At 41.5% G+C, this 11,909-nt stretch overlaps 4 protein-coding genes across 8 annotated transcripts in view; 3 read left to right on the forward strand and 1 right to left on the reverse strand.

Moving 5' to 3' along the window:
- Nucleotides 1–8,160, reverse strand: part of akap13a (A-kinase anchoring protein 13a) — a 72,652-nt gene extending 64,492 nt beyond the window's left edge. For 4 of the 5 annotated variants that reach the window (XR_015857749.1, XR_015857748.1, XM_088372016.1 and 1 more), the window contains exons 1-2: nucleotides 7,953–8,159; nucleotides 213–358 (exon numbers count right to left, since the gene is read on the reverse strand). Coding sequence is in view for 3 of the 5 variants with exons in the window: in XM_088372016.1 (XP_088228142.1) it covers nucleotides 213–336 (124 nt within the window). In the remaining 2 variants the exon portion in view is untranslated. Of the gene's footprint in view, nucleotides 1–212; nucleotides 359–7,952 lie in introns of all 5 variants that reach the window. The other variant, XM_088372014.1, reaches the window with a different exon arrangement.
- On the forward strand, nucleotides 760–2,696 carry sv2ba (synaptic vesicle glycoprotein 2Ba). The gene is made up of 9 exons (XM_088371044.1): nucleotides 760–780; nucleotides 904–993; nucleotides 1,054–1,167; nucleotides 1,243–1,331; nucleotides 1,476–1,640; nucleotides 1,708–1,841; nucleotides 1,916–2,116; nucleotides 2,201–2,360; nucleotides 2,513–2,696. Exons 1-9 carry the CDS (start codon nucleotides 760–762, stop codon nucleotides 2,694–2,696), a joined length of 1,158 nt encoding a protein of 385 aa, XP_088227170.1.
- On the forward strand, nucleotides 6,438–7,282 carry LOC148400958 (mesogenin-1-like). The gene is made up of 2 exons (XM_088371617.1): nucleotides 6,438–7,037; nucleotides 7,138–7,282. Exons 1-2 carry the CDS (start codon nucleotides 6,438–6,440, stop codon nucleotides 7,165–7,167), a joined length of 630 nt encoding a protein of 209 aa, XP_088227743.1. The 3' UTR covers nucleotides 7,168–7,282.
- A 2,053-nt stretch (nucleotides 8,161–10,213) lies between the features above and the next one.
- On the forward strand, nucleotides 10,214–11,889 carry LOC148400959 (uncharacterized). Its single transcript, XM_088371256.1, has 3 exons — nucleotides 10,214–10,343; nucleotides 10,451–11,044; nucleotides 11,711–11,889. Exons 1-3 carry the CDS (start codon nucleotides 10,233–10,235, stop codon nucleotides 11,783–11,785), a joined length of 780 nt encoding a protein of 259 aa, XP_088227382.1. The 5' UTR covers nucleotides 10,214–10,232; the 3' UTR covers nucleotides 11,786–11,889.
- Nucleotides 11,890–11,909: the final 20 nt, after the last annotated feature.

An 11,909-nucleotide genomic window follows, 5' to 3' on the forward strand; every position in this document is an offset into this window, starting at 1 on the left:
GGAGGACTCTACGCCTCCTTCACCGCCTGGGGGATCATCCCCCACTACGGTAACACAAACAAACTCGCGCAAAACCTTTCACGAGTAATAGTTGGATCAAGATTCCACGGAGAAAAACAAAACACCAAGAGGTGAAAGTGTGAATTGCAACCCGCAAATAATCCACACAACTGCAGAGAAAGGCCAAAGAGATCATGTAAACTCCGACTTACCACAAAATGCGCCATCAGGTTGGGGCTTCGCCATCGGCACGGAATTCCAGATGCACAGCTGGAGAATCTTCATCCTGGTGTGTCTCTTTCCCGCTCTGGCCGCTCTCGTCGGCGTCGTCTTCATGCCGGAAAGTCCGCGATTCCTCCTGGAGGTCAGCACGGCATAATTATTAATCTCCTGCTTTCTAATATTTGCTATTAGCTCAACTAGCTTGCGTTCTTTTCTATTAAGACACCTTCCGTCCAAAAGCAACACGCCGTCGCTATGCCAAGGTAGCGAAGGCTCGCTAAACCGTCAACCGGAACACGGTGTGCACCCGGCCGTGTCTTCCAGCACATTGTCAGCCACTTAACCACATGCGGTGTTTTTCATTTACTGTGTGTGACAGCCGACCGGGCCCTGAATACAAACATTCTTACACAACTGCATACCTGGCTGCAGCGTAAAAATAGAGCGCAGACGATAAATAAGACGATGCTGATGGATGGAGTCGGTTTTATTTGCGAAGCTATCAATCACAGGGGAAATTTGTGGTTTCTGCAAAAAATGGGGAAATTCTTTGTAAAGGTATTCTCAGTTTAAATTAAGATCACGGTATTTGAATCGGTACTTAACCCAGTTCCTGCTAGCAAAAATAAGGATTATATTGTCACCATATTTATACGTTTGTAACTATTCGGTTCATTTCAGAGCGCCCGACACGACGAGGCATGGATGATCCTGCGTCGTGTTCACGACACCAACTGGAAGGCCAAAGGCGAACCCGAGAGAGTCTTCACTGTGAGTGAAGATGACAATATCATTGTGCCGACATGTTGACGACTTGTCGTTGCGCCACAGGTGACCAGCATCAAAACGCCGCAGACGCAGGAGGACGAGTTCATCGAGATCCAGAGCGACACGGGCACCGCCTTCCAGCGTTGGACCGTCCGACACATGACCATGCTGCAGCAGGTCGGTCACGAGTCACCAGCGCACCTCGGAAATAATTTCTCATCCTCACACTTTAGTTTCTGTTTTGTCTATTAGGTGATGGCTAACGTGATGTCACTGGCTGCGCCTGACCTGCGACTGCAAGGCCTCTTCCTGGTCATTGTTTGGTTCTGTCTGGCCTTCAGGTACTTCAAAAAGTGGTTGTCAAGCTGAGGTCCATGGACCCCCATGTAGTTCGCAAGAGTTTCTTGTTTCAAGGCTACGCTAACGGCTTTAAGACTACGCTAACGGTTAGCATCAGCGGGATAATACATGTTTGTGTGTGTTAGCTACCATGGACTGGGAGTTTGGTTCCCCGACATGATCAAGTACATGCAGTACCAGGAGTACGAATCCAAAGTCCGCATTTTCCATCGGGAACGCGTGGAGCGTTTCCACTTCAACTTTTCGCTGGTCAACCAGGTGCACCGCGAGGGCGAGTACATTCACGACAAGTACGTCCACAGCTTCCGTTCTAACGAACCGACAGGAATTGGATTGAAAATACGTGTTGCTTTTCAGGTTTGCTAACATTGAGATCAAATCGGTCAAGTTTGAAGACTCTTTGTTTGAGAACTGCTACTTTGAAGACATCAAGTCCACCAACAGCTTCTTTGAGAACTGCACCATCAAAAACACAGTTTTCTACAACACGGGTATCCACCTATCAACTTTCCTATCGACTGATCCTCCTTTAACAACTCTGGAATACTTTCTTGTCTTTCACCAGATCTGTGGCAAGAGAAATTCAAAGACTGTCGCATGGAGAACACCACCTTCCTGCACCCCAAGAAAGGCTGCCACCTCAATTTCCAGGAGGAGAACGATATCGTCATTTATCTGGTCAGCTTTCTGGGTAGCTTGGCGGTGCTGCCGGGAAACATTATCTCGGCGCTCTTCATGGACAAGATCGGACGAATCCGAATAATAGGTCAGGACTACTACTACGATTTCTAATCAGGGAATTGTCAATCAAGGCAGACTTGGAAAACCTTGCTGTTTGATGTCCTTCCAGGTGGTTCCATGCTGGCGTCATCCGCCTGCACCTTTCTATTGCTGCTGAGTTTCAGTCAAGGAGCGGTCATATGTTGGCAGTGTCTGTTCTACGGCGCTAGCGTGGCCGCCTGGAACGGACTGGAGGTCATTTCCGTGGAACTATACCCATCATCTAAAAGGTAGAGTCTAACGTTAGCCAGTGGCTAATAAAACCTCTAATGACGTCTGATCGGTATTTTTGTCGCCATGAAATTTTTAACCACTTCCTGAACCCTCTTGGGCATGGAGTTCGATTCCAGTGGAGGATCATGAGATATAATTGTCTTTGCAGAGGCACAGCGTTCGGCGTCCTCAACGGCATCTGCAAATTGGCCGCCATCATTGCCAGCTTTATCTTTGCGAAGTTTGTGGGCATCACTAAGATCATCCCAATCTTCTTGGCCTTCTCTGCACTCGTCTGCGGGGGTCTGCTAGCGCTAAAGCTGCCCGAGACCCGGGAGAAGATCCTGTCTTGAAGAAAGCCAAACGCAGCCGCCTGCACCAACAACGCCACCGCCGCCAGCGGGCTGGCCGTCTGACCGCAGCTGACCGCCAATTATTTGAGGTGACCGCCGCGGATCCAGAACCGGATGTTTTACATTGCCTCCGTGGACCTTCACTTGCTGTTCCCGTTACGATCCTCAGGCCCCGCTGGATCATGTGAAAATCCGAAACTAGTATTTGTCTTTCGATTTGTATTTTCCCTCGTATTCAACTTACACAGTCATTTAGTTACTTCCTTTGAGGTCCGCGTTAAAAAGACAGAACAGTGCTTTAAACGTGATGTACTTCCTGTCGCCATGTTGTGCTTTGGTTCCTCTTCCTGTTCGGAAAAAGCCAAAAGTTTCCACCAAGCAGTAGACTTGCATTTGACGGTACCAGGTAAGAAATGGCTTTTAACGTGTCCTCCGTTATGTTTACTGGGTGGCCTTGCTCTTCGATATTGAATTCATCGGCGGTAAACGATTTACGTTGACATAGCATTAGCGACAAAAACTTTTTTGATTAGTCTAACAAAAACTACATAGGCAAGTTTGTTGACATAAAGGTGCTAAAATCAGAACAACAATTTGGCTTTATTATCTTCACGTCACTGGTTGCCAAGCAAACAATTAGATGTTTTATTTAAATTGAGTTTTTTGTTAATTTTAGCCCTCCAAAAATAACAGCAATAATTTAATTTATGGTCCAAATTAGACATAAATAAATTAAATTAAACATAAATAAATTAAATTAAATTTGGAGATGTGGGCTTTTTTTGTTGCTTCTTAGCATCAAATTACTGAAAAACACAGAAGTTTGTCAAATGGTGCAAAATTTGAACGCACTAAATTTACCGCTTGGTGGAAACTATAACAAGAAACGACTGATGCGATAGTATTGAAAATTCCTTTTCATTCCACAACTGTTTTCCATTTTGACAAGTATTTGAATATCATGCATAGCTTATTTTAAGTTCAGGAATTTAGTGAAAGTTCTCTGGTCTTCTGTATTTTCTACCCTGTTTTTTCATCAAGTTCTGACATATAGTCCTAATATTCATTTTTTTCCTTATATCTGTGTGTATTTTTTTAAATGGGAATGACTCCAGATTATGTATTAGTATTTTTTTGTTTGCTATATTTTCACTGTAACATTGTTGTGACTGACAAAGAACATTCTTAAACAAACCTGCTGCGTTTCTGACAACACGTGTCAACATTTCTGCGGAGTGTGTGACTTTTATTTCTTGCCATGGTTGTGCGCGTGCATGTGATTTTACGTCAACAAAATATTCAATGAATATATTACTTGTGCTTGTATATATTGTAGACCTGTGTAAATTAGATGTAACATAGTAGTTCTGTCATGACTTGAATAAAGATCAGGGACGTTGGTCCGACGTGTTGCTTTTTATTTTAGCATTGTCCGCTTAACTCCATCACTGCCAGCCCAATTAAAATGGACGTCTATCGCCGTTAATGGCAGTGAAAGAATTCAGAAAAATTTAAAAAATATATATTAATTGTTATAAAATGATTTATAATTATTATTATAAAAATTATCCATTTTCCAGTTATGAAACTACAAACTATTATTCGGCACGCTACTAATTTTAAAATAAAATATGTGTAACATGGATTGAGAATGAGTAGTATGAGGCAGCTGTGAATCAAGAATGTAGCTTTGCTTGCAGCTCTGTGCGCTAGAACATGTTAGCACACAAGTGTGAGCTAGCGCTAGCATTACTCGGAGGACATGTTTACTCTGACACACTCGTGCTGATGATGAGTCCGCCATCTTTATCGGCACTCACCCACTCATACGGCCTCGACAATAATCATCTCCCCAATTGTCGATGTCAGTCACCCTGTCACAATTAGATGAAATTTACCATCCACCTCCGGAAAACCTTCTCGCTCCAACCTCCTTTCACACCTAAGGTGTCTAGCGTGACCCCCTCAATCACAACACGACCTCCCAATTCTCATCAGTCCAGATCCTTCCATGCGGAGGTCACGGCAAGATGGCCGAAGGGTACAGACAGGTGGCAGGCGGCCCGATATCTCAGAGCCTGCTGTGGGTGGGCGATGACCCCCAAGAGAGGTGCCAAACTGCCCGCCGCACTCCCACAGCCTCACCTCGGCCGCAGTGCATGGGCGGGTCGTGGCACGGGTTCAAGCCCGGTTCACTCTGCCCTCCACTTGACACAGCAACTGCCTGGTGAACTCATTTAACTCTTCGGCGGCGTTTTTTGGAGTCTTAAAAAAGACGTGGAAGACTTAAAGAAGAAATTATTAAGACTTAAAGAAGAAAATATTTTCATGCACATTGATTTGTTTAACTTGCCTTTTATGTTAATTATTATTAAACTGGAATTGTAATTCATAGAAATTAATATTTTTAATGCGTAGCTAAAAATGTCATCATTATATACACGATTTTAAAGTTCATATAGTATTTGTGTCAGCTATCGGGGCTTGGTCTAATTGCTGAAACTATAGATTTTTGTTACAAATTAAATTTTGTGATCTTCCCAACAGCGCAATTCCACATTTGAAATGTTCCAAATATAAAGTCCAATCAACATTACAGTAAGCACAACTTCAGATTCAGTGTGAAAAATTCGCACAGTTGAGCGTTGTCCAAACAAGGAGAAGAAATGGTCAGAGCGAGGTTCTCACAGCTCAAGTGTGAAGTGACACCTTGGGCATCATCTTTTCTCATCAGCGTGAAGGCCTCGCACCTCAGCTCACTACATCATCGTCGTTACACACTCATCAGAACATTTTTATGTATAAAATCTTTTTTTAATCAAAGCCACTGCTTTGCCATCAAATGCGTCGAGAAATTTAAAAAAAAGAGACGTGAGGTCTTCGCGCTTTGTGTCAACATTTCAGGGCGATGGCAATTAAAAATGATGTCACGTTATTGACGCGGGTCACAAATCAATCATCTCCGTAGCTCAATTATCACCATCACAACATTGGCCATTTTATGATTTGTTGAATTAAAGTAATTAGGGAAAGAAAGAAAAGTAAAGAGGAATGCACAATATTTGTGAGAAATTGGTAGACTTATATAAAAAAATTAATTAAATCAAAAACAAAATGTGCAAGTACTTTGAACTATTAAATAATTTTCTGACTTGTTGATATGTCTGTCTAACATTTACCCTAATGCTAGCTAAGATCAGCTAGCAACACACACAAACTACTTTTTCTTTTTTTATGCAACTTTCCAGAAAGTGAACATGTCCAATAAGCACAAAACAAAAATTATTTTTTTAAAGCTAACACTCGCGACTCTTTTGACGATAAGCACTTCAGAGAATAAACAGAAGAAAGCTAACTCCAAAATATTTGCAAGGATTAACAACTAACATTCCTTTGGTGTGTTTTATAATCTTATGTTCACTTTGTTCCCGCTGAATGAATGCACGAGAGCGTCCCATACAAAAATATTAGAACATGTGCCAAACTCATCTTAACCAGAACCACAAACCCTAGAAAGAGGGAAAAATGTGTTTATTGTTATGAGGAGGAGTCAAAATTCACACCTCTGCTCCTGCTGCTGCTTTTCCCAGCCATGGCCACTCTCTATGTCTGTGTGTGTTGTGTGTTGTGTGTGCGTGGTGTGGGGAATGTGCGGAGGTGTCACTTGGCACCTTCTGGACCGCGGCCTGGATTTTAAAAAGGCTGCTCAGGAGCAGAGGAGCACACACTCTCTCTAGCAACATGGCCAACAACATGTCTTCTTCCTCCGTGCTCGAGTACAGCCTGCACTACCAGCAGTGGTTCTCCGACTCGGATTTCTCCGGAGTCTCCTCGCCGGAGACCCTGTCCCCGGATTCATCGCCGTCGCCTCTTCTTCAGAAAGCCGCGAAGGCCGGGTGTACTACTTCCCGCCTCGGAGTGGCCTCACAAGGAAAGCCCGGGAGAGCAGTGAGGGTCCGGAGTAAGCAGCGTGAGAGCGCCAGTGAGAAGGAAAAGCTGAGGATGAGGGACCTGACCAAGGCGCTGCACCACCTGAGGTCCTACCTGCCACCTTCGGTGGCCCCTACGGGCCAAACCCTCACCAAGATCGAGACCCTTCGCCTCGCCATCCGTTACATCTCCTTCCTCTCGGCCCAACTCGGGGATACGCCCTCCTCATCTTCATCCTCTTCATCCTCGTCTTCATCCTGCTCGCCATACTACTACGCCAGTCCTCCTCCGCAGGCTCCTCATGACATGTACGCACAGCAGTGTCAAGGCCAGGCCGAAGCGTTGCATTCTGGGAGCTGTAGTTTTCCTGGCATGTTGCCACCTGGAGGATCCTCTTCTACCGCCACTCAGGTAAAAAACAGGACCTAAATTATTTTAAGTATCTATCTATCTATCTATCTATCTATCTATCTATCTGTCATAAAAATGAGATTTTCTGTATTCACTTCAGATTGAGTACAACGACTACTACTGGGCTTGACAACTTAGCCGCCATCGCCACCATCCAACGACTACTACTACTGCCTCACTGTGAATGGACTAATTTATATATTTTTTTAAAAATATTTCATATGTCTTTTGTATTTATGTGTAAATATAAAAATGTGGAACATGCTATTTTTATATGTTTTTTTACACCACTATTTATAATAAACTGGTGAAAATGACGGAATAGCGTGTCTTCAATTTGTTTTGTTCCCCAGCAGAACTGTCTTTAGAATTTGCTTTCTTTATATAAATATTTAATATTATATAAAATATTTTAAGTTAGATTTTGCCATTCGCGGCCAGTGTCGTCATCGAGGTCACAAAAGTGACGTCAGATGAAGCAACTCTGTGTGGCGTTCCGGTGCACTTTTTCTTGTCGGAATATTGAAAACTCGACTTCCCACTTTCGAGGAATGCAACGTTACTCCACAAAAGATTGCAAGGGTTGAATGAACGCAACAGTACCCTCTGTTGGTTGTTACCAGGTATTGTACCACATTGTGCCTCAACCAGACGATAAACGACTATTTGACACAAATAAATCATTCTCATCATCAATTCAAATCAAATCATTTTACATAAGGTCATCTGTTTTCAGACTGTCCTTGAAGGCAACACATGAAAGCTCCAGATAAACAAGAAAAACGACGAAAAAAAACAACATTAAGAGCAAGAGATCATTTTGTTTTCATTTAAAAAAAAATCTTATCGATTTTAACATTATATTACCGTCAGTTTGTCTTCCAAATATCCCCAAATTAAGGCTAGCTCACTCACCTGTGTGAACAGTGCTGAAAAGGGCGGTAAAGTTGGTTCTGGACGTGTCCCCTTCAGTGAATCCATCACAATGACCACCACACGCGTTTGAAACTCTACTAAACGCTGAATATATCATTTTTTAGGTGTTTAGGAGGACACAAATTAAATAAATCCTCACGAACTATCAACGCTGTCGAAGGTGTAAACACGTCCCAGAAGTCACTTGTTGAGCTCATCTGCGCATGCGTGGAGAATCAAGCGGGATTTTTATTTCTTTTTTTAAATTTAATTTATTTAAATTATTATTATTATATAATTTTATTTTAGTCAATAGGTGTATAACTTCCTCGTTATATACAATTAAAGTTTGCAGAAATCCATTAAAAGAATTTAAACCTGACAAAACGACAGGTGCGCTCTGCCCCATGTTTAACTGTCCTAATGGAATTTAAAGGCTTGAATTTTCTGCAAAAGTACACAATTCCAAAAAACTACAAAAGTGTACAAATAAAATAAAACGTGAACTCCATAAATTTACTGTTACTTTTTCTTATTTTTTATTTGTCACTACAGAAGGATAGAAAAATTGTGCTGATAACCATAGAATTAGCAATATACAGCATTACCAATGCACCAAAGTTGATTTATCGCTTTGGTGCTAATGTAGCTATGCCTTTCTTGGCACCGCTGAGTCTAGACTCAAGCTCTCGGACTTCTCAGAAGCGTCTTTAGCTCAGCCTTATTAACTTCATTTAATATGCAGGCTAACATCACAAACGCTTGGCCCCTTTTAGCTAATAAGGCCTAAGAAGGGATGAAAGGTTTAACGCCGTGGCGCTGATTGCTTCATTAGAGCATGTAAGTAAACAACACTGGCCGCTAATGTGGATTATAACACGCGTGATGTCACTTCATTAGGCACCACAAATGTAATGGACCTGTGTGTATAAAACATTTTTTGTTAAAATGTTCTTTATTTTGTAGTATTTATTTATATCTTTTTGAGTGTACTTTATAGCATTGCTTAAAAGGAAGGTATTATTTATTTATAGTATTTAGATTTGATAGTGCCACACCATTTTTATCAATTATTGTAAAGGGTCAAGCAAAAAACTGCACAAGCCACAGAGAACACAAGCAAAGCTGACTTTGGTCCTTTGCTGCCCTCATTGTTGTTTTTCTTTCTTTTTCACATGAAGGAGAAGGCGTGAGACCTCCCCAATAACAAGGTGACACCTAGACCTGGAGCAGGAGGCAAAAATGACACCCTCGTTTGTGGGAAAGCTTCTCCATGCTTCAATCCACAACAAACCACTTGATGCTGAAAAGTTCATCAACAGCACTGAAAATATATTTAAATGGGTTGAAATCTTATTATTTTGTCATTATAATATTTTATGTAAATGATCTTAGAATTATTTATTGAATTTCTCAATTCTTGCTACAATTTTAAATCATTTTGTGGAGAAAAAAGTTTGACATTTATTTAGAAAATAGATTTTTTTATTTTACCCCCATTATCAAATGTAGTAAAATGTGGTGGCTAAATGATGATTCCAAAAATATTGGCGCATGCTTCCATCCTTTGAAAACTACCCGATCTGCTCCGGTTGTCTAAACAAGACACGAGGTGCGAATCCCTCACACCTACCAGCTGCCTCGGCACACTTTTCTCCTAATTTGAAAACCAACACAGTTTTTGATTTATATTTCTTCATCGTTAACAATAAATCATCACTAATGTCAAACCAATTCATATCTGGTGTACAAGAGAAGCTATGTCGATAAATAGGGAGTAATATAATTCAAGTATGCAACAATTTTAAAATTACGATGATTAAAATCATTTTGTCAATTCAAAATTATTGTCTGATTCAAATTGTTTTTGTTGCAAAGCTACAAAATAATTTTTGTAATCATTTGTAGATTAGTTCTTCCTAAAACGTATTTTGGGCTCATGTTAAAATAAATATTGTTCGTATAATTTTTGTTTATGCTGCAAATCTAATGGAACCTTTTACAAAAAAGAGCCACATTAGCTAAAAAATTGCAAATTTTGGAATTACTTTAAAAGTGTCATATTTTCAAGGTGAATAATTATGATTTTTGGGCATAAATTGAAATTTTCTGTGTATTTAATTGGCAGCTATTTTATAATGAGGCAATACTTTCATTTGATTTTTAAGAGCAATACAAAAAAGTGATTAAGTTAGTTCTTGATGTGTTAACTTTATTTCATTAGTCAAAATTGTTTGCATTTCTTCTCCATTCTGGACGCAGGTCTGGTGTGACCTTCCCATGCGCGTTGGGCTCTTAAAGTGTGAATGCATGGCATCCTATTTTATGATGCTGCCTGCTCGCACCTCATCCCAGGAGCTGGAACCTTTCCCATGGGACCCCCCGGCCGAGGTGCGAGGCCTTCTCTCGAAGCCCCTCGGAAGGTGCAACCTCGCACCTTCCACCACATATATGGAGCAGCGCTTCCGTCTGTCCTCACATTAGCTCCATTTTTGCAGCCCAGCACATTGCTTCTCCTGAAAATGTCAGACATGGAGACTTCATTCCAGCTCCACCAGAACCAGAACTTCTCCCTGGAGTCTCTCCTGGAGAAGTCCTACCCGCTGTACGATTTAGCCTCGGACCCCGGTTACTTCAGCGCGGGTCTGTCCCCCACCTCCTCCGAGGACTCCTTCTCGCCCAACTTGGTGGATGCCTTGGACTCCTTCTTCTTAAGTCCTCCTGCTCCAGCTCCTGTCAAGAAGTCCCGATCCAGGTACCCGGGAAAGAAGCGCCAGACGGCTAGCGAACGGGAGAAGCTACGGATGAGGGACCTGACCAAGGCGCTGCACCATCTGAGGTCCTACCTGCCGGCCTCGGCGGCGCCGCAGGGCCAGACCCTCACCAAGATCGAGACCCTCCGCTTGGCCACCCGTTACATCGCCTTTCTGTCGGCCCAGCTGGGCCTCAACGAGGAGGCCCTGGAGCAGAAGTGGACACCCTTGGGCCAGGCGGAGCCACCGCAGACCCTCAACCAGTTTCTCGGTCACCAAGAAGCATCATGCGAGCAGGCTGCCACCAACCAGATGTTCACACCGCAATATGGCTGCCAAGTATGTACACCTCAGTGAAAAAGTCTCAGTGTGGTTTTGGAATTATTAATCAGTGTTAAATATTATCGGATAATATACTGTCAGCTGAAATCAGGTTGAATTGTGCGTATTTTAGTCGTAGTAGTCTGTGTAGAATTTTGTACAACAGGATGAAAGAACTGACATTGTTTTTTCTTCTATTTTTTTTTATATATTGTGAAATATGTAAATGATGTGGCCAAATCTGATTTTATTGTATTTTAGGAGTAGGTGTTGAATCAAATTTTCTTCAGAAAAGTTCATTTGGTAGAAAATTAGCATAAGCCAATTTCTGACGATTAACATACATTGTCAAATATTTTTTCTAACCCTAAATATAAGGCTTTTATTTTATTAGTCTTTTTTTTACTCAAATTTAATGCCAAAAATGTGCTATAGTTACTATTTTCAAGCATTAAAGTAAAATTTGTTATTGGTAAATAAATTGGAAATAATGTAAGGCTGAATTCTAAACATTTATTTATTTTTGTATTCATTTATTAGGAATTCTGTAGATTTTTGTATAAAGAAGAGTCCAGTTTCTTCAGTGGTAAACACAAAAAAATATGTTCAAACCCCGGCCTGTCCAAAGGACAATACTATTTTATTTGATAAATGTAACTAACGTCTTTTCTCTTGTCTTCTCAGTTTCCAAGCGACGTGTGCTTTGACGCTCAGCAATACTGGTTGCCGCAGCAACAGCTTCATGACTTCTCAGGATAATGCTGACTGAGAAACAAGGCGACTACTTTCATTGCAACAATGAACTTGACTCTTTTGTTTTTTGCAAAAAAATATTCTTTTATACGTATATATGTATATTTATTGATTATTTACATTGGGGAAT

The sequence above is a fragment of the Syngnathus floridae genome, chromosome 3 (assembly GCF_059516105.1).
Source record: "Syngnathus floridae isolate MCC-2025c chromosome 3, RoL_Sflo_1.0, whole genome shotgun sequence".
In the NCBI taxonomy this organism is placed as follows: domain Eukaryota; kingdom Metazoa; phylum Chordata; class Actinopteri; order Syngnathiformes; family Syngnathidae; genus Syngnathus; species Syngnathus floridae.